This window comes from Eublepharis macularius, chromosome 2, assembly GCF_028583425.1.
Source record: "Eublepharis macularius isolate TG4126 chromosome 2, MPM_Emac_v1.0, whole genome shotgun sequence".
Classification (NCBI taxonomy): Eukaryota; Metazoa; Chordata; class Lepidosauria; order Squamata; family Eublepharidae; genus Eublepharis; species Eublepharis macularius.
In genome coordinates, this window is record NC_072791.1 from 70,984,813 (window position 1) to 71,005,170 (window position 20,358).

The 20,358-nt window shown below is 38.7% G+C and overlaps 1 protein-coding gene across 2 annotated transcripts in view; it reads left to right on the top strand.

Moving 5' to 3' along the window:
* Window positions 1-20,358, top strand: part of DPF3 (double PHD fingers 3) — a 260,427-nt gene that overhangs the window by 238,237 nt on the left and 1,832 nt on the right. The window contains exons 9-10 of one of the 2 annotated variants that reach the window (XM_054972252.1): window positions 15,202-15,314; window positions 16,940-17,021. In XM_054972252.1, the coding sequence (XP_054828227.1) occupies window positions 15,202-15,314; window positions 16,940-17,021 (195 nt within the window). Of the gene's footprint in view, window positions 1-325; window positions 2,767-15,201; window positions 15,315-16,939; window positions 17,022-20,358 lie in introns of those variants that run through there. The other variant, XR_008596562.1, reaches the window with a different exon arrangement.

Below are 20,358 nucleotides of genomic sequence, written 5' to 3' on the forward strand. Positions count from 1 at the left end.
TCTTCTGATCTGGAAATCTTAGTCGCAATCCTGAGTATGTGAGGGATATCCTTGGTTTCTCAGAGATGAGAGACGTACAGTGTACATTCTTCGAGGGTCTGTCTCATCAGTGTTCTGAGATGTGATACTAAAATTGGGTTATAAGGCTGGCAAGCCTTTGGTGAGTTCTGGCGCAAAACATGCTTGGAGAATGAAATTTCCTCTAGACTGCATATAATTGCATGCATATGATGAGAAGCATTTGTTGCTGCTTTGAAAAAATACTGCTTGCTATCTTTTGAGGGTAGATTTTAACTTTCACTTTTCATTGCTTTTCCTTCTACAGTTAACTTTCTTGTGCTCACTCGGATTCTGAATCCATCATCCTTCAAGATAATTGTTCAAGAAGCCAATCAAGAGTAGCAGGATGCTTTGATCTTCCTCTCATTGCCTGATCCTTTCATACCTGTGTCTCATCCAGCACAGAAGCCTGGACTGTGGAACGCCTGCTGGCACTTGCTCAGAGAAGTCTTGGGGATTCCCTAAGCTTGTGCAATACAAAGAAAATACTTACATTTTTTTGAAATTACCCTTTCTTTAAGTGTTGTGTGTGTGTGCGTGTGTGCTCGCGTGTATGTGTGTGTGTCTATATGAGCCCAGGTCAAACTGGAACTGATGTAAAGTAAAAGTGACTGAAAAGAACAAAAACAAGAACCTTGGAAAAAACAGACAAGTTATTTTATTTATTTCAATATTTAAGAGAGAAAAGTAGTGCTGATGTTGCACAGTATTTTTGTTTAAAATGCATTTTACTTCAAAATTTAAAAGCAATTTTTGTGAAGAGAGAACTTTTTCAAAAGTGCTTAATGTAAGCTAAAGACTATTTACTTTTAGGAGAATTTTTTTTTAAGTTATGAAAATAAAGATAAACTCTGTTCTCTCTTACTTTAAAGATACCATTCGTTCACATGCTGGGTGTTTTTATTTTTTCAAAGTGGATTTGGTAAGTGAAAAATTGTTTGGCTTATTTTTCGGAATGTCTACTAATGTTTCCCAATTTGATGTACTGTATTGGACAAAAAAAGAGAACAAAATAGTTTGAAAAGGAAATGATGAATTCTGGACAGATTATGACAAAGACTATTAGTACAGAGTGCAATAACTACAGATCAATAGAAAGTTTAGGCATTACCAGTTTTCTGTAATAATACCACCAAGCTAAGTGCTTTAAAATGGAAATAAATTGTTATTATAAAGCTGTCTTTTTAAATGGACAATTCATGCTCAAGCTAATAGCAACTTGAAATAAAAAAACCCTGACAAATGGCAAATAATACAAAATTAAGTAATTGGAACAATGTACCAGGTTTGCCAAAACTTCAGTTTGTGAGAAGGGAAGTCCAAGATTTCTATAGATTTTTCTCTTTCCAGCTGCAGCCCTGCAGCACACCTTATGTCATTCTGAAAGGAGGCCCTTACTTTCAGGAATGGCATTCCAGGGGCTGCAATAACAAGAGAGGGGGAGGCTAGGAAAGCCCTTTTTCGGGACAAGAACGCTTGTTCGTCATTCTCCAGATATACATCTCTCTAATACTGATCTATTGAGCTGTTTGAAAGAATGTTTGGGAGGCAGATGGACACATCAGAAATCTTAACCTTTCTATGTAATTAGCAGAATTCATAAATTGGATCCAGACACTGCTTTTATTACTTTATAGTTTCTTAGGAGCAATATATGACAATTGTTACAGGAAATTGTGTACAAAAATCAATCTGTGTCAATGTCTCCCTAGGAAAGAGTTCCATTGGAATGGGTTATTCTAATAATTTGATTAAGAAGGATAAGAAAGATGCTAGATTCCTATGGGTTCAGTATTGTGCCTGAGGAAAGTCACTTAACCAGTTCATTCTGATGCAACTTCTCAATGTTCGTATGCTCACAAGATGATGGTAAAAAGCCCATTGTGTGAATGGATAGATGTGACTTGAAATTGTACATGCACCATAAACTTTTTCATATTTACTTGGAAGTCTCACATAGCACAATGGGGCTTACTTTCTCATAAATATGCTTAGGATTGCAACTTACACATTTGGTTTTGAGTAATGCTCATTAAAGATGGTACAATTCCATTCTCTTAAGATTCAAACTTGAAGCCTTCTCTTCCTCTGAAATTTTGGGAGCAAACCTTTGAACTCTGTTGCTGCACAGACGTCATGTTTCCACTGGATTTACTTGGAAATCCAGTAGGCTGAAGCTTCATTAAAATTGTATAGCATTGTGCTGTGAATTTTTCACACCTATTTGGGTCTCCTGGGAAATGCTGGATATGAGTAGGGTTGCCAGGTCCAGGTTGGAAAATTCCTGGAGATTTTGGGGGTGGAGCCTGCAGAAGGTGGGGTATGGGGAGAGGAAGGGCCTCAGAATGCAATAGATCAAAGCAAGAGTCCCAAAACACTGCACACTGAAACCAATGCTTTTATTGGGGTGAATGAGAAAAGATACAGACATTTAGAAAGTTTTCTTCAATCAGGTTTTCTTGGAAATTGGCAGACTACATTTATGTTGCCATTTAATTTTTCCCCATTAAATATAAAATGCAAATCCATAGTGGAGAACTACTTGTACTCATTTGTTTTGTGTTCTCATGAAGTCTGCTCCCAAGGCACCTACTGTATGTTTCTCTGTAAATAGTAGTTAACCTAGACATTTTTAAAGAAAGAAATTGTGAAATTGCAAATGCTGTACATAGTTTTTAAAGATTCTGATTGTTTACAATGCTATCCTCTGAGCTGAAAATAAAACTTCCTTCTCTACTTATTTTTGTTTTCCTTTTCCATTTGGTAAAATATTATTTGAGGTTTTTTAAAAAAATTCTTTTTAATATAATGTAAGTTTAATATACTTTTCCCCCTTTATTGCTGTGATTTTGACCATAACATCAGCGGGTACAGTGAAAGTAGATAACTGAACAGGACATCTGCAGCTGCCTTATATTTGATCAGACATTTGTCAATTAGCCCAGTACTGTCTTGGTATAGTGGTTGAGAGCAGTGGGACTCTAATCTGGAGAACCGGGTTTGATTCCTCATTCTTCCACTTGAAGCTAGCTGGGTGACCTTGGGTCAGTCACAGCTCTTCCAGAGCTCTCTCAGCCCCACTCACCTCACAGGGTGATTGTTGTGGGGGTAATAACCGCTTTGAGTGGGTGTTAAGTTGTCCTGAAGGGTGGAATATAAATCGAATGTTATTATTATTGTTCTATTCAGACTAGCAATTCCTCTCCAGGATCTTGATCTAAGGTCTTTTCCAGACTTGCCATCTAACCTGAGATCTTTCAAACTGTACCTAGAGTCACTCAAGGGGACCTCATATAACAACAACTTCATTTCACATGTGCCCCTTCCAACTTTTCATGCACTCACTCTCATAGTCACACTTCAATTAGCTCTGCATGATAAATTCACATGTTCTATATCAGTTCCTCCTCAACTGCTAAAAATATCCCAGTTTCCCCCATATATATTCATTGGAATGCAGATCTTGACACTTTATCATACCTTAAAGAAATGCAAATTGACAAGTTAAAGGACCTTCAGTACTTGTTCTTGCAGCGAAAACATAACAGAATTGGTGCTCTGCCCTCCGCAATCACTTGCAGATGCAGTCACACAAAGGGAGCTCCCATGAAAGCGGAATTCATGTGCGCAGAGCAAGAACAGCCTGCATGTGAATTGAGGACTACACATACAATCCCGCACTTGAGCATCCCTAGGTACTTAGTAATGTGTAGAGAGACTCAGAGACTGAACAGGAACTAAGTGGCACAATCTACCCAGAAAATATTCTGCACAGATTCCATTGAAAGCAATGGCAGACGTATGCACAGTAGACCTATTCTGCACTCCCATTATCTTCCGTGGACTTTCACATGGGAACTTCCTGGTGAATTGTGATCAAAGTTTTAAATTATTTTTTGGTATAAATATGATTACAACTGGACTGACATGCTTAAGCTTGCACATCAAAGTACATTAAGAAGTACGTTCAGGTGAATTCAATGGGACATCTGAAGTCAACTTACTTAGGACAAAGCAAACTTTTATTTGGTTTTCATATGTAAAATTTTCCCAAGCTATTATGAATAATTGATAGAAACGTTTATACATTATTAATAACAACAACAATCCTACAGATTAGTAATTATTAATAGCGCAGCCACTAGGTCAATAGTTTTGACAATAAAATAAAACATATAAAATATGCTTTTTAGGCTCAGACAGATGTTAATGGTATAACAGTAATTATCATCAATTCCAAATCCTTTATAAAAATAATGCTTAGTATTTTGTGAGATTAAAGTAGTAGGGTAGATTAATGCTAAACAACGGGTTGAGGATAGGGTTGGGACAGCTGCCAGTCTCTTGTGCCTTATCTTAAGAACTTCTCAAGCCAGTGTACTACTTATTCTCTAGTAGGAACTATAGTAACATTTCCTGCTGCTTTTAGAGGCTAGGAAGACAGACCTATTTGGCTCCATCCTGTTGGTACAATGATTTGCTACAGATATTGTCACTTATTTTTTACTGGCCTTGCTTTTGGACTTCTAACCCAGAATTAAAAAGTACGTATTTTTGCATGATTCATCTCCATGCTAAGAAAATCCTTAGCTGTGCATCCATCAACTGCTTTTAAATGCATCCTCCTTTGGCCAGGTGGCAACCCTAGTTATGGGGTGGTGGTGCAGCACAGAATGACACAACCTCTGCCTTCCCCATTAACCTAATATTGTAGCAGCAAGAGCACTGTACTCCCAACAGTTTGAACTTGACATATGTGGGAATGGAGAATTCTAATCAATCAGTAATAATGCTGGGAAGAAGTATCTACTTTTTTTTCTGCTTTCTTTCCACATTTCAAGACAGAAATTCCCTTAATCCCACTGTTCTCAGTATCATTAGAAATACTTGACTGGGTTCCAATTTAAAATTGTCTACACTAATATTGAATGACATACAGACAAGATCCAGCTAAAAACTGCCATGAAAGAAAAGCTTTATTGTAAGTAGTAAAAATGAATGACAGGTTGAAATGCCTGTCATCTCCATTGCCTGCTTTAAGACATGCAAAGCTTGGAAAATTACTCAAAGGGGCTGTTTTTTTCCCTTGAACACCTTGTTGACTAGTTGTGCATTAGTGAGAGAAGGTCGTATCTTTCCTCTAGGTTTTGGGGATTTTGCCAAAGAAATGTTTTGTGTTTTGTTGTCATGCTGCCTGGTATGGTTCCAGTTCATAACAGTGTTCTTACTTGTGATTTGGGTGATACGTGAAGGTACAGACTTATGAAATGATTCTATTCATACTGTTTTTACTCTGGTAGTATTAACTGAAGAGAATTATTGCACTGTGCTTGAATCACCATATTGTTCTTTTGTAATTATGACAAATGTTACAAGACATGTAAAAAGCTGAAAACACCTTCCCTTAGGTATAATAAGGCATACGTTTCAGTAGCAAGTTCACTAACTGCAGCTAAGTTTGTGAGCTGGTATACTGACAGTTCAAATCTCATCTCAGAGACACAAGATGTCTAGGTGGCCTTCGGCAAGCGATTCACCGTCAGCATCTGTCAGCCATTGGCTATTTGGGGATAATAATACTGGACTACCTTATAGGGTAGTTATAAGGATTACTATGACCCTATACACTAATACACACACATATATGTATATGAATAACTAAAACATATACATAAATAAAGCATACATACTTACATAAATGCTTATTATTATTAGTCTAAATTATTTCAGTTCTCTTTAGTGAGAACTGCTTGATAACAAGCTCAGTAGGATATAAATATGAGAGCTGCCAGCGGCCTGAAATTCTTTTTAACTAGGGTGGCAACTTTTACTGTACAAGGCAAGCCCATTGACTTCACCGGGCTTAAAAGGATAACTCTGTTTAGGATTGCTCTGCTATTTGATTAACCAGTTAGATTAAAATCCTTTTGATTGATCAAAAGAGTGCATCTGGTTTAACTGGCACTAATATATTCTTAAGCAATGTTTAATGTATGTGCTTGAAACAAAAATTCCACCTTCCCTCTCATACAGGAGTTAATGTATCTTCCAAGAAGGTGCCTGCAATGATATGTGTATAAATCATTTAAAAATAAAGTATGTATTTTTAATCAAAACAACTGTTTTTAATCTTACGCAATTTATGATAATTTAATTAATATCAATCATGATTATGATGATTAAAAGATGATGATTATACCCTGTATTTGACTGCGATCCAGTCATGTTCAGAGCTTCACAAAACGAACAAGATGAAAAAACACCAAGAATGAAGCAGAACCAGGCACGGACTGGGAAGTTAAAATGGCTCAAGAACACGTCGGGCTGAGTGGCCCTTGTACTCAAGCAGAGCTACTAGTTCTAATTGCTCCTGGCTGCAAGTGGCCTTCCAGACACTTTCCCTGTAAGTTACATGGCTACCCCTGAACTGTGCTAGTAGCAAGGAAAGCGAATTCTTGGGAATGCATTTGCCACCTATTTAAGATCTAGTCTGAGTGGTTGCTCTTTCCTGTTGCAAGTGTTTAAACCTAGCATAACCAGAAGTTGTGCTTGCAAGGGAAGGATCACGGGAAAATGCCTGCCAGCTGGTTAAGACCTTGGCTGAAACTGGGGAGATAAAAAAGGGGGGAATGCCTAAATGAATAAATAAATACAGAACCACCAATTTTAAAATGCAAGCAGCTAAATGACAGAAGCAAGCAGGATCAGTAGTGTCCTAACTAATTCCAAATAGAAAAATTCCATATTACTTGATTATAAGTTATTTTTACATGGTTGGGAATATTTTTGTCCCCTGTTGAAGAACATGCATCTAAATTTAATCCAGTATTTAACTGATAGGAACTATTATTATCATTGCCATGGGGCATACTTACATAATAAACACTGTCAAATTAATAAAATATATTTTGACCTGATTTTTTAGGTTTTTATTTGACAGAAGTATTCTGTATACATGAACTCACTGCATTGCTCTGGAACTGGATTCACTGTTTTTTAGTTATTTTTTCAGTATAATAAGTAAAATAAGAGGTTTTCATTCATTGCTCTTAATGGCAATTGGCCACCAGCTTTTGTCCTGCATAAGCAGTTCTACTCAGTATTTTTGCTTGATATAAAAGTGGAATTCATTGTATGCTTTGTAACCATGCTTTTTTATGCACTGGTGCCAGGGTCATTAATAGCAATTGATTCTCACACTTTTCCCCCTGCACATCAGGTTGAACTGTCCAGTTGTAACCATCTTTTCACAAATTAGCTTGTAAAAATGTAATTTTGATTATGATAGTTTGGGAGAGAACTAAACAAAGCAGCCACATTTGGCTAAAACTGTATAGCAAAGTAAATTGGTTTCAATTAGATAAAGGGAAAATAGATTTAAATGTTTTTATTCTCAGAGGAAGTTACATTATTTTAAAAGCCCACCTATCAAGTAGTAGATGAATAACGGAACTGAGAATGTTGTGTGTTTTTATTTTAAGTTATGCATAACTATTATAGTGCTATATTAGCATTACTATTAAGTCTCACACTAGTTTTAATGTAACAGCTGGTACTGTTAGCTATATGATATATATCTATGCATGTTCTGAACATCCTGTGCAAACCTTAGTTATGTGCATATTAATTACTTCATCATCTTGAGTAGCTGTGTGTTTAATATTTATGTAAAAGCATCTTGTTTCTGCATAACTTAATATGAAGTGCTGAAGCAAGAAATGCTTCTGGAGAACTGGAAGTACTCCATTCAGTACTAGAATTTGTGCAGCCAGTGATATAGCATATTCCAAGAAAAATGTTCTCAGAAACTGGTAAATAGAATCTTTCGCCCTTTAAATGCACTCATTCAAATGTATCCTTATCAGTTAATATGTCACTGTTCACTGTTACAGCTCTTCAAGAAATGTGGGTAGAAATCCCTTTATAAAATCTTTGCACCCTTTTATGTTTCACAATATTATAGAAGGAGGTGCTGTACTTAGATCTCTCTACAAATCTATAGACATAAGAATCTGTAGGCTTAAGAATTTAACAGCAAAGCATTTCCTGTTACTCTCTTAACAGAATTCAGAACATTACAAATTTGTAATGTGTCTTTATACAAACAAGACAAACTGACCTGTAGTTCAACTTGACAATAAAGTGCCAGGTGAGCTGCACAAATATGTTATGCCACTTGTGCTAAAGCATTCATTTCATAATATTCGTATTATTGACCAGTTTCTGGGGAAATGTGGTAAGCTTAACTTTCTCTAACTTATTTTGTGGCTGCTTTGCATGCAGAAGGTCCCAATTCCAACCCCAAACGTCTCCAATTAAAAGGATCACATAGTTAAGTAATGCAAAAGATCTCTACCTGAGACTCTGTAGAGCCACTGCCAGACAGCGTAGACATTTGACCATTGGTCTATAAAGGTATTGACCTTTATAGACCAATGTTCTGATTTGACATCTGGCAGCATCATGGAAAACCACAGAATAATTGCAGGAAGGAATATGATGAGGGATCCTTATGAGAACAACTTACCTTGACAGATGCTCTTTGATATGAACTGTGAAGTGTTTTGTATATGTACAACAACCTTAGAGGTGTTTCCATCCAAAAATGCTATTATTGCTATTGGACTTTTTTTTTTCAAGATGCCTATGGCTGAGGGGCCCATAGAAAACAAATGGTCTTTCCAGTGTCATTGTAGGATCATTCCAGCTTAAAGGTGAAGGTAGTGTGAGGAACTTGTATATAACCAGTACTGAGTCCCCTGTTACTGCCTGGAGACCATAGCAGTTTGATAAATAAAAAGGAATGTATGAGTTAAAACATACGTAAAAATAAGTAACATCCCTATAAAACCCACACTTCCCAAGGCCATGTAAAAATAATACTAAAATATATATCTACATAAAATTAGTCATTCTGGGGCTTACATTTTGCTTCTTCGTGGATGAAGAAAGAAGCCAGTTACAGGGATCCCTTTCCTTGCTAGCCTATTCCTGTCCAGCATTTTATATATCTCAGTGAATGTGCTTGCCTTTCCTGGTATAAGAAAAGTCATTACTTCTTTTATGTGGAAAGTGAAAACTTTCATTTTATGATAGAAAATCTGTAGATTCAATGTAAAATATCACCGTGAAAAAGTATTTTTAAAACACTTGAAAAGACAGAGGATTGAGTATTTGGGTGATCTTTCAGTTTCAGGAGGTCATTGGGCTAGTTCCAGGTGAAAGCGAAATGATAGAGAGGATGCATTTGGAACTTTCTGTTTCATTCATCAACGAGAGATGGCATTGCAGTACATTGGCATAGACTCATTCTTTGTAAGTATTACCTTCAGCATGTCCATATGCTGGGCAGCAGAAGTACAAGCAGGACTTTGAAGAGGCACAGAAATAATCTAAATAAATTAATGAAGTCATGATGACACACCTTGTTTGTACTAACACAGGAAAAATAAAGAAGAGAGAAGTTTTATTGAATTGGTTTATGTTCTTCAAAGGTTTATAGGTAGATGTGCATTTACACAAAATGGTGTTTAAGCATTATTTAAAAATTCACCCAGTCTACTATCCTATATTTTTAGCCTTCATGACCATGTCTTTTTTGCTTGGCTGCACATTTTGAAAGGGTTAGTGAGCTTGCAAGTTGATTGAAAGCTCTGTGGTGTGTGAACTGGTCTATCTGGAAAGCCTGAAGCACATAGTGAAAATTCTTCAGGCACAATGGGACTTTTCTCCCATGATGAAGTTTTTTTTATGGTGCTGTGAAAGTGAAGGAGGAGTAAAATGGACTATGTATGCTGTTTGGAATGTGGTTGTGAATTCTGCCTGGACAGGAACCCCTTTCCCCCCCCTTTTTCCAACATATATTGTATCTGGCCTTTGCTTTGTTTAGGGCTTTGTATGTGCGTTTGTGTATGTATATGTATTTAAAAACCCATACATTTAGCACTGGAAGATTTTCCTAGCATAAATGACATCCTTCACACTTTTATTTCTGGTATTGTAATAGTTGTTATAGTTTAAGAGCACTTAAGAGTAATGGAACTTTAATTTCAGTTATTTAGGTCTAAATTTCTGCCATTAAATCCCCTTGTTTTCCAATCTGTGCATTGCTAAAAGGCAGATTGGTAAACAGTCTAGCTCCCTTTGGCAATTAGCAATTCATTACCTATAATGCTTCGTTTATTGCAATATGCACGGGTCTGTTTGTGTGTGCACGTGCGTGTGTGTGCACACGTGCCTCCTGGAGACGGCTGGGACCTAATTCCCTCCCAGGAATTGCACAGTGTCAGGAGCCTTATCCAGTATATATTAACAACTTGATGCATCAATACAAGGAAGGTTGGCTGAGTCCTTCTCCAGCATTCTTCATAGGAAAAGAGAAAGCATTTTGCGTAGCAACCAGTAATGTCAATTGGGACAAGTCTGGTGAAAGGTGAAACACAGCATTAGCTATTTAGTTTAATGAGGAAAACTGTAAGCAAGCTACATTATCAGTACATTTTATGTTAAACCTTTAGTCTATAATTACCTGTTCACATTCCTGTATATTTAATCTTACAACCAGAAGCTCGAGTATATACTAATCAAAGCTCTCATTTTCCAAGAGTTCAGATACTGGAAGCGAGGCACTTACACATCCATTCTTGGCTAATTCATCATGTTACCTGATTGTATATCCAGGCAATAAAACAGTCTGCTAGAAGACCAGATGCAAATTTCTTCACGTTTATGCCTATACCTGTTATGTCTTGCCACTTGATCTTTCTCTAGTTGCATCGATCTATTCCTCTATTTTGGGGTATCTTCCTATGGTCTACTATGTAATTCTGGGATTTCTTTTTGAGGACTCAAGAAGGAGTAACTTTCTAAACCTTGGGAATTGATTTTCTGTTTCTTCAGTCTAGGATTCTGCTGTGATGATCCCAAAGTGTTGAGTGTTGGTAATGTTAACGTATGTTTACTTTAGCATAAAGACACTTCATAGTAGCTGATGGAAAAGTCAGCTTTTCTATCCTCCGAACTTTTCCAGTATTGTTGTAATTCTTACATAAATCATGGTATTAGATAAGCAATTGATACGTTAAGCCCCTAACCTTCCTTCCTTTCACCTTCTTTTTCCCGTCCCTTGTACAATTTTAATGAAAGCAGTTCCCCAACCAGGCCATGAATGTCAAGAACTAAGAATCCTGAATGGTCATCAATTAAACCATGTAATAGCAGCTTACTCTGACACTAAAAGCCAAACCGAGTATTTCCTTTGAAGAATCTACTTGCAAATAAAATTCTTTAAGCATGGACCACTGACCAGAATCTTACACCCTGTATAGTTGCTTTTTCATAGGGACGATGGACAGTTGGTATAGTTATGCTGCTGGAATTTTGGGGGATTAAGTGGCATGAATATAGAAAGTCTATCTGCAGGTGTGTAAGTTGTCCTCCCTCCCCATCATAGTGAGCCAGCACCATGAGCAGTTTTATGTTCTAAGCCATGAAAACAGGTAGATACTCAGAGCATCAAGTTAGTGGCAAGTGCTGGCAAGAACAGGTTCCAGAATTGTCTACTGGTCTCCAAAACTTAATCATAGTATCCAGCTTTACTTTTTCTCTGACTCTCTCTGCTGGTTTGATAATAATGGAATTATCGTGTTCTGTAGGAGTTAATAATTGCCACTTCTGACTGGGCAGATTATGCCAATAACTGAAGGGAGCAATGTAGCAAAGGTATATGCAATATGCTAAGGTCAAGCAGTTATTAAGGGCATCTTAAAAATATAGTGATTCCAGTTGGGTTCCGGTTGGGATCATTTGTGGTTGTGCTTTCCTTAAATCAAGAGCGCTTTCATCCTTAAAACATTTGCTAGCTATAGCAATAATAGAAAGTTCAGAGGCAGCAGATGTAAAGAAATGGTAGGGGCAAGCTGATCTAGGAGAATAGCTTCAAGGGAGATGAATTCAAAAGGACGGTATGAGAACAGATGACCATGAGGTGAACCAATAACATGCATTATAATCACTGGAATAAAAGTTTGAACTACTGCATTATGATTTGGAAATGTTAAGGGCCAATTCACGTGGCCACCATAAGGACTTTGGATCACATATATGCTGGGAGTTCTGTGCTTCAAAGCTATGTGGGAGCCTTTGCAACAACACTGGCAATTCTCAAAGGCAGAATCAAGGGCTTAACTATACTACACAAACTATATTTCCAGTCCATGGGCCAGTTACTCAGACCTGGAAGAAGACGATGCTAGAAGCCAATGATGATTCCCTTCTCCTCCTCCTGGGATATGTGGAGTTGTTCTCTTCCCCCAGTTGAAATGCTGATTCAGGGTTGGATCCCACAGAGGATTTCTGGGGGTGGAATGAGGTGATTGAGATTCCTCTATTCTGTGGCAGACCTTCGATTCCCCCTTTATGTTGTTCCTGAGGGGCTCCGTGTTTCATAGGAACAACATTTCAGAGGGGCATTTGGGGATGCAGCAGGGTTGGGGGTAGGTAAGAAAGTCATGTTCTGCTAATGGAAATCCTTCTGTCAGCAGGTATTTTAGGAAGTATCCAAAAGTTTGATTTCAAGGCCTCTTAAGGAAGACCCTGTAGAGGATTATAATCTCTTCTCAAAAACCCTGTCAACTGCTATACTATATTGTGACAAAGAATACTGTATAACATAACATAACCAACTTAATCCCTCAAAGGTCACTACGAGTGAGGAGAAAAACTGCTAGAGCTCATACAATCCTGCAGCTCCTACAGGGGAAAAAATCCTTCCTAGCCCCATCAGTCAGTAACCAATCAGAATCCATAGTGATCACCAGATGCAAATTAATAATGAAAAAGCTTATTTCAGGGGTGGGCAGATGGGAAGACATCTCTGACCAAAGTGCCCAGCATCAAGTAGTATTTCCATCCTTCTATACTGGGGTTAGACCAAAGGCAGGAAATTTTCTATCTAACCTAAGCCTTTCCCCCCGCAAGCTGCTTTCACCATCCAGCAGGTAGTTACATAATTGTGGCCAGCAAAATATCCTCATGGCACTTGACTGCTTTACCTTCCTTCTTTCATTTAGCATAACTTCATCCTTCCTTCAGGAAATGCTATTAGCAAAGGAGAAAAAAATGGATTTGTTTTTGAAAATTTGTTCCCTTTTTTGTTTGAAACTACCTGAGTTGTCTGTAGAAGATATTATTTCACTTTTAGATGCCTTGTTGCTGATAGCACATGGCCACAATTAATCGTGCTATGGAAAATGCACTAATGAAGAAGCACAAATGAGCTGTGTTAAGGTCGTTATTGGTCATAGGATGTCTGCATACAGCAATTGCTCCTGGCCTTAATGTCATTTTCTGGCCATTAGAGTTTTACAATTAATGGCAGCTATTTTTCTTTTTTTAAAAATGTGTCTGTGTTAGGAGGCAAGTTCTTTTAAGAAAACGGCATTCATTTTCTCCCAGAGATGTTGGATTAACACTGTACCTTCAGCAAAGAGAATGGTAAAGAAATCCCTCTGTAGAAAGCCATGCTTGAAAAAGTTTGAAGAAAACAAATCATCTTGATAAGATTTCACATATCCACAGTATCAGTCACTATGTGTATAGTTACTTTTAGAAAGTTGCATTTCAGCCGTTTCATCTGGGTAAGGGGCTGTTTTTTGGACAGAATTGTTGGTTAATGGATGGCACATTAAAATCCAGAAGGTAATGGGGGAAGGGCATAACTGAATTAAGGACTTAATTGAGTTAGGAGGGACCTTTTTCCAGACTATGGCTACTTTGACCCGGTGAGGATTTTCCATGTTGCTTTCATTGCTGCTACTAACAGGAAAAGGTAGCGATAACAGCACGCAAACAGGTGTGTGTGTGAATATGAAATGCAGAATATGCATGCAACGACATGGAATTGCTTAGCTTCAGGGTGACCAAGCATGCATGTACAACCAGATACAAGAAAGAAAGGAAGAAATAATAGCAGGGCTTATCAAATATCTGGATTGATAGCTGCAAGGTAATCTGCTCCAGAATATTATAGAAATGGTCACAAAAATTTCAGATTTTTGCCAGGATCCCTTAGAATAGCCCTTCCTCAAGTTTATGTTCATGAGTGCTCTCCAGTGGTGACTTCCAAAAAGTACTTGCAGAATGGAGACCTGAATGGCCAATATGGACTCAGTGGTTCTTTTCTGAGGTCTGACCAGTTGGTTCAGAGGACTGAACCAATGCATATACCTGAAATGAAGTTTATGTAGTATGCACATATATGTGTATATTTGCACTTGTGTAATTTCTTTGTACGTTATGATTCTGGAGAGTTGATATTTATAGTATAGTATATTCTCTGATAAGACGGGAGATGATCAGGAAGGAAACATCATTATCACAGAGTGCGATTGTTGTTGTTTTTCTTGTTTTGCAGAAAGAACACTGATCCCATCCTTGGTTTGTTTGTTTGTATTCCCCCTCCCCCCATTGCTGATCCTGCTACCGTAGTCCTGCTGCCTTGCAAAGCTGGAGTCAACACGCATGTAGGGGAGGGGGCTAGAGTCCTGGCAACTGTCCTTTCCCAATAGATGTGACTGTTCTGCTAGTTTTCCTTCATTTATTCCTTTTGTAGGTTATTTTTGGTTGGGAGGAGGGTAGTTGGGAGGGTTTTTCTTTTTTTAATTTGATTCTAGAAGATTAGCTGTGCAGTTTGATTTCTTCTGTGCGAATAAACCTTGGTAGTACAGAGCTCTTAAAAATACAAATCCACCCATGAAAAGTTGAGAGATATCATTGTCTTGATATACAGACACTGAAAGAAGGGAGCAAATTCTTACTGCACATACATGTTTCAATCAGGTCCAGAAAAATTAATCTCCACCTTCTTGTTTAATTTTTTTTTAAAAAACTCACAAAGTTTTTAAGAGCTCTGAATAAAATTGCTTTGCCAATGGGGAAATGGCAGGGATGACTTTGATTTTTCTTATGCCCGGCAGCAAAAGGGTTAATGCCTGCTTTCCTCTTTTATATCCATTAGTTTGGAGCCCATGTTGTGATTGGTCCATGTCCATGTGTGTTTTGTTCCTGAATTTTATGACTTTGATTAAAAGGCTAAATCCAACAGAGCACTGTACTAAAAACAGATATTTCCCATTTCTCTAGGTCACCCAACATGCTTGCAATTCACAGCAAACATGACCGAGGCTGTCAAAACCTATCAGTGGCAATGCATTGAGTGCAAATCCTGCAGCCTTTGTGGGACATCTGAGAATGATGTAAGTTCTCTTTCATTACCAACATTTCAATTACCACTTCTTTGAAAGGTACTACAAATCAATATACACCGCTCACCTACAAGAGTAATTCAGTCTTAGCAGAAGAAGGTAATCCATTCTGTGATCTGTTTTGCAGATGAGCACTCTCTCTCCTGCCCAGCCCTGCCTTGGTTTGTAACATTACTTAGAGCACTTTGTATAAATGGATTAAAACTATAAACTCTTTTGCAATCTGTACATGCAGCTCTTCCCACCCACAGGCAGCTGGCTAGAATACAGTTCTAGAAGAGTATTGCCCACATATTGTCATGTTGCTACAATGGCTCAAGAAATTTGGCCAAATGATTTAAGGTCATCGGATAGATCTTGACAGCAAACAGAGCAAAGTAGGAAGGATCAACACTGCCACTGCCTACTATGCAAAATAAAACAGAATGCAATGACACCTTAAAGACCAATAACAATTATTCCAGCATAAGCTTTCATGGCCAGAGTCACTTTATTAGCTGCATTGAAGTGTATGTCCATTAGACCAATATATTCACAAAAGAATGATGGGGTGGGAGAGAGAGAGAGCTTACAGAGAAAGGATGTTTAAAACAAGATGCAGTAAAGATCTGTTTTACAATACCAAGGGAAGGAGCACTAGCCTTTCCTAGCCAAGCAATTTAGAGCATTCGGAACATAAGAAAAAGCCCTACCCATTCCCCCCTGGCCCAGTTCACATACATGATGGGAGAACTGGTTGCCCAATATCGGCACAGGAGGGAATCTCTAGCCCCAAGTGTTGTGAAAATGTGGCAGGATGATCTATATCCCCAACTAAGCTAAGAGTAACAAGGACCAGGTCCATGATGGACCCCAACATACAAGACAATTATGGTCTGCTTTGGATTCTGTCTTCTCTGGATCTGAATATATGCAGGCAACAGCTATGGTATCTAAGCATGGGTGAAGCCTCAATCAAATGACTATAAAAATGTCATTAGGCTGAATATATTAGGGCTTGGGAAGAATAAAATGCAAAGACCCTAAGAAGGTAGAAGGTTTCAAACCAGTTGCATACAAGTCACCATTTTACATTAGTAAAATATTTGGAAACTCTGTGCTGGGAGGTGATGGAATTATACTCCTCACCCACAGCCTCCTTTCCTTCCTCCCAGTGCTATTGATGCCATTTGTGTGGGAAAGACCATTATATTTCTCATCTAGTCTAATGGTAAGAAGAGATATCTAGCATCTTTCTAGGATATTAAGCAACATTAAACAATGACTTAATTGAAACATTCCTTGCTTAAAGAAAAATTTCATTTTTATGGCGAAACGATACAAAAACCTGTTATAATGGGGGCTTTGTAATGGTGCAAGCCCTGTCCTGAACTCAGTGGGAGATTTTTGTATTTGGAATGCAAGTTATAACATGCATGTCAGTTATGGGTGAATAGAATGACAGTCATTTCAGGAAGCAGGTGCATTGTTCATGCCTCCCTACCTGCCTACATTTGTGTGTACTTGGTTGTCACAGTTACATATTTACACTACCCAGATGGAAATATTTACAGGATAAATTTCAGCTGGTATAAATAACATCTCATTCTCTCTTTCCTCTTACAATCCTGGATTAGGATCAGCTTCTCTTCTGCGATGACTGTGACCGTGGCTATCACATGTACTGTTTAAACCCACCTGTCTCTGAGCCCCCTGAAGGTAACATTTTGTTCATCGACTGTCTGCATAGGAAATTACAAGCATTTACTTGGGAAAGCACAGAGAATTGCAAAGTAGGCCTTTATTGATGTTAATAATGCATGGCCTCTGTTACCTTTAATATTTGTGTAGAAGACAGAATTGTCAGAGGTACAACTTTTCCCATTCCCCCTTAAGACTGTGATATGACAAGATGCATCCGCTGAAATTCCCTCTTCTGCCAGCCAACAGTAAAGATATAAAAAATCTTTTCAATATTGCTCCTGGTCAGTTTAAGTTAAAAATGAAATAGCCTGCCCACCCTGGAAATGGGGGCAGTCCAATAACATCACTCTGGTAGTGACATCACCACACCAGGGCTGTTTCCAGATGGCTTATCTGCACCCGGAACGTCACGCCACGTTGCGGGGAAAACGCGAAATATCGCGTTTTCTCGCGTGACGTCGCACAAAACTCGCGCAAGAAAACGCGATATTTCGCGTTTTCCCCGCAACATGGCGCGACGTTCCAGGTGCAGGTAAGCCACCTGGAAACGGCCCAGGGGTCAGAAGCACATGCACAAGAACATTTTTAAGTCCAGTATTTTTTCAGACCCCATCTGGCAGCCCTATAACTACATATAAATGCCATTATAAAATAGTCAAAATAAAAAAAAAATTCAGAAAAAGAGTAAAAATAAACTATATAAGACTGTGTGACAATGCAGAGACTAATACTCTGTCATTGATGGCATCATGGTGCCCATTTATTATTTTCTGAAATAAGAGGAAGCTGTTGTGTAGTGGAGCAAACAACAAAACTCTTTAAGTTTCTTAAATTTGAAGGTTTAACTGTAGGGCAGTAACTGTAGGGTGGTAACTTGTTTTGGAAGAAAAGTTGTAAGAATACTTAACTAAAGGCTGTTTCTTGTCCATTAGGCTCAGGCATGTCCTGGCCTGGTTCAGAAGAGTTCTTAGTAGGCCCTGCACTCTGGCAGGTTCCTAGCAGGGAAGTGAAACTGGGTCCCTCCTACACTCCTGTTTGCGCTGAGGGCTACTGGGATAGCCTCTTAAAGAGGCAGCGCACAACAGAAGCCATCTGAGAACATAAGACATAACGTATTAGACATTGTATAAGAAACAGAGCAGGAAGATATATTTTTTTAAAAAATCCCTTTTATTCTTTTAACATTTAGAATACATTTTCAACTACCCCTCCATCACATAGAAGGTCCTTCCTAGCACAGGAAAGGACCCAAAGAATAGCTGTGAAGGAAAACTGCTGTGGTTTGAGATAGCCTCTTTCTCAAAAGACAATTACTTTATTTTTACAGTTCTGTAGATATCATATGACCATCTGTATTTTTCAACAATATCAGGGGCACGCCAACCAGTTCACATAAAGATATTCTCTTTGAGGTGGCCAGAAAGTAGCCTTTACATCTGAGGTAGCATGTCACCTACTAACTATTTGAAAGACATGTACAATCTTCAGACTGGCCTTGTCTTTTGGACAAGAAGCATGGCTTTATAGAGTGGTCAGAGCTCTGTTTTCAGCAGATGGAGGTTAAATGTTTGACTTTAATTACTTCTGGCTTTTTTTTCCTTGTAGAAAGGGGCTAGAGGTGCAGTTTCAGAAAAATGCCCATGAAGCCTCCTGCCATTCCCCTAGTTGAGGCAGCACAAAGCACTTCAGGTGTTTTAGCATAATGTTCTTTACCTCATGTCATTTCCTGGAAGTTCTTTCTGGTCAAAGAAATGTTGCTTTCCAGAGTTGTCTGACGGTCCAGATAGAAATATTTGTAACTGCTGAGCAAATTAGGCCTCCTGTTTTAAGGTCCAGCAGTTCATCTGTAGTCAGATCTATTACAGTCAGCAGTTCGGAAGCTAAGTGCCAAACGCTGTGAACCATGAATTATTCTGGCCAGATTCTGGCTATTCTTCTACTGTAAGATCGGGTTGCCAGGTTCCTCTATCTTCCCAGTGGGAGGGGGGCTGGCTTTTACCTCGTGCCTTCCACATGTCTCTTCTCGCTCCCAGCACATGTGTGATAATGTCATTTCCGGGAGTGACGTCATCACCCTGGCCGCCTGTTTGAAGCCAAAATCGGCCCCAAATAAAGCACAGGAGCATTCTCACGGCTGGTGTGACATCACTCCCAGAAGTGACGTCGTCATGTCCTCTATGAGTTTGCGCACAGCGTGTGTTCCGAGGGTGCCTTCCAGTGGTGGGCAACCTCCAGGAGGCTTGCCACATCTCACCAATCAATGGCAGATTGGCGGGCAAGGAGGAAAATCCCCAGGAGTTTGTCCATCACTGGTTCTAAGAAAGATACTTAATTGCAGGAGCAAGAAGAAGCTCTTGATAAATTAATGGATTTGTAGGTTTCCAACAAAGAAATCCTAAGCAAATCCTAAGAAATGCCTTTCTAAGCCCGTTGATTTAAGTGGACTTAGAAGGGTGTAACTCTGCCTAGGATTTCATTGTACAAGGTGTAATGTTAAAAACTCCACCCACGATTCATAGATTTGCTGTGTGGAATCTGAACTGTGTACTAATGGTTAGCCTTATGGGCTAACCTTATAAACAGTTAGCAAGGATCCTTCTTAGAATATCTATCACAGTGACCCTCCTGCTTGGGGACACTCAAATGTGTGATTCACTTTGAAAGGGAGGAGGGAATAGGACTGTAAGGAAGGTGGTGCTTTTTTGCTTGACAAGCCAAGCTCTAGGTGAATTAAACACCCCAAGCACTGAGCCTCATTGAATCAAATTGAATTGTGAAGGCTGTTAAACATTTCTCACTGTCTTGAAATGTTTAACATGAGAAGCAGCCTTGAAATTTTATTTTTTTCAGATCACTAGGTCTAATAGCCATTGGCTGACTTCAATACAGATTGCCAAATCCATGCAATGGGCTCAGCCACAGTTACTATTTTAGGCTTCTACTAACCCCTGGTTTTCAGAAAAACCTAATGTTGGGGTGGTGGAGGGGGGGAGAGACAGAGAGAGAGAGAGAGAAACCATGCAGTAGTTAAAACTGTGGTGAGGAGAACAGGGTAGTGGTGCTGGTGGTGATAACAAGGATGCGGCAAAAAGCGAGAGTCCAGGAAAGGGAGAAAGGGAAGCAAGAGCCAGAACCAAAGCTGGTGGCAAAAATCCAATTCATCCTTATACTTCATGGGCCCCTTCTTGTGCATACTATATTCTCTATGTGGTCACCTGCTAGAGCTAATACTCTCATGGGAAAATGTGTAAAACCTGCTTGTACACAGAGCACATATTTCTGATCATCATATATAGTGATCTACATTGATTCATGTTTTTTGGGAGCTACAAGTACTTTCTTTTTTTATTTA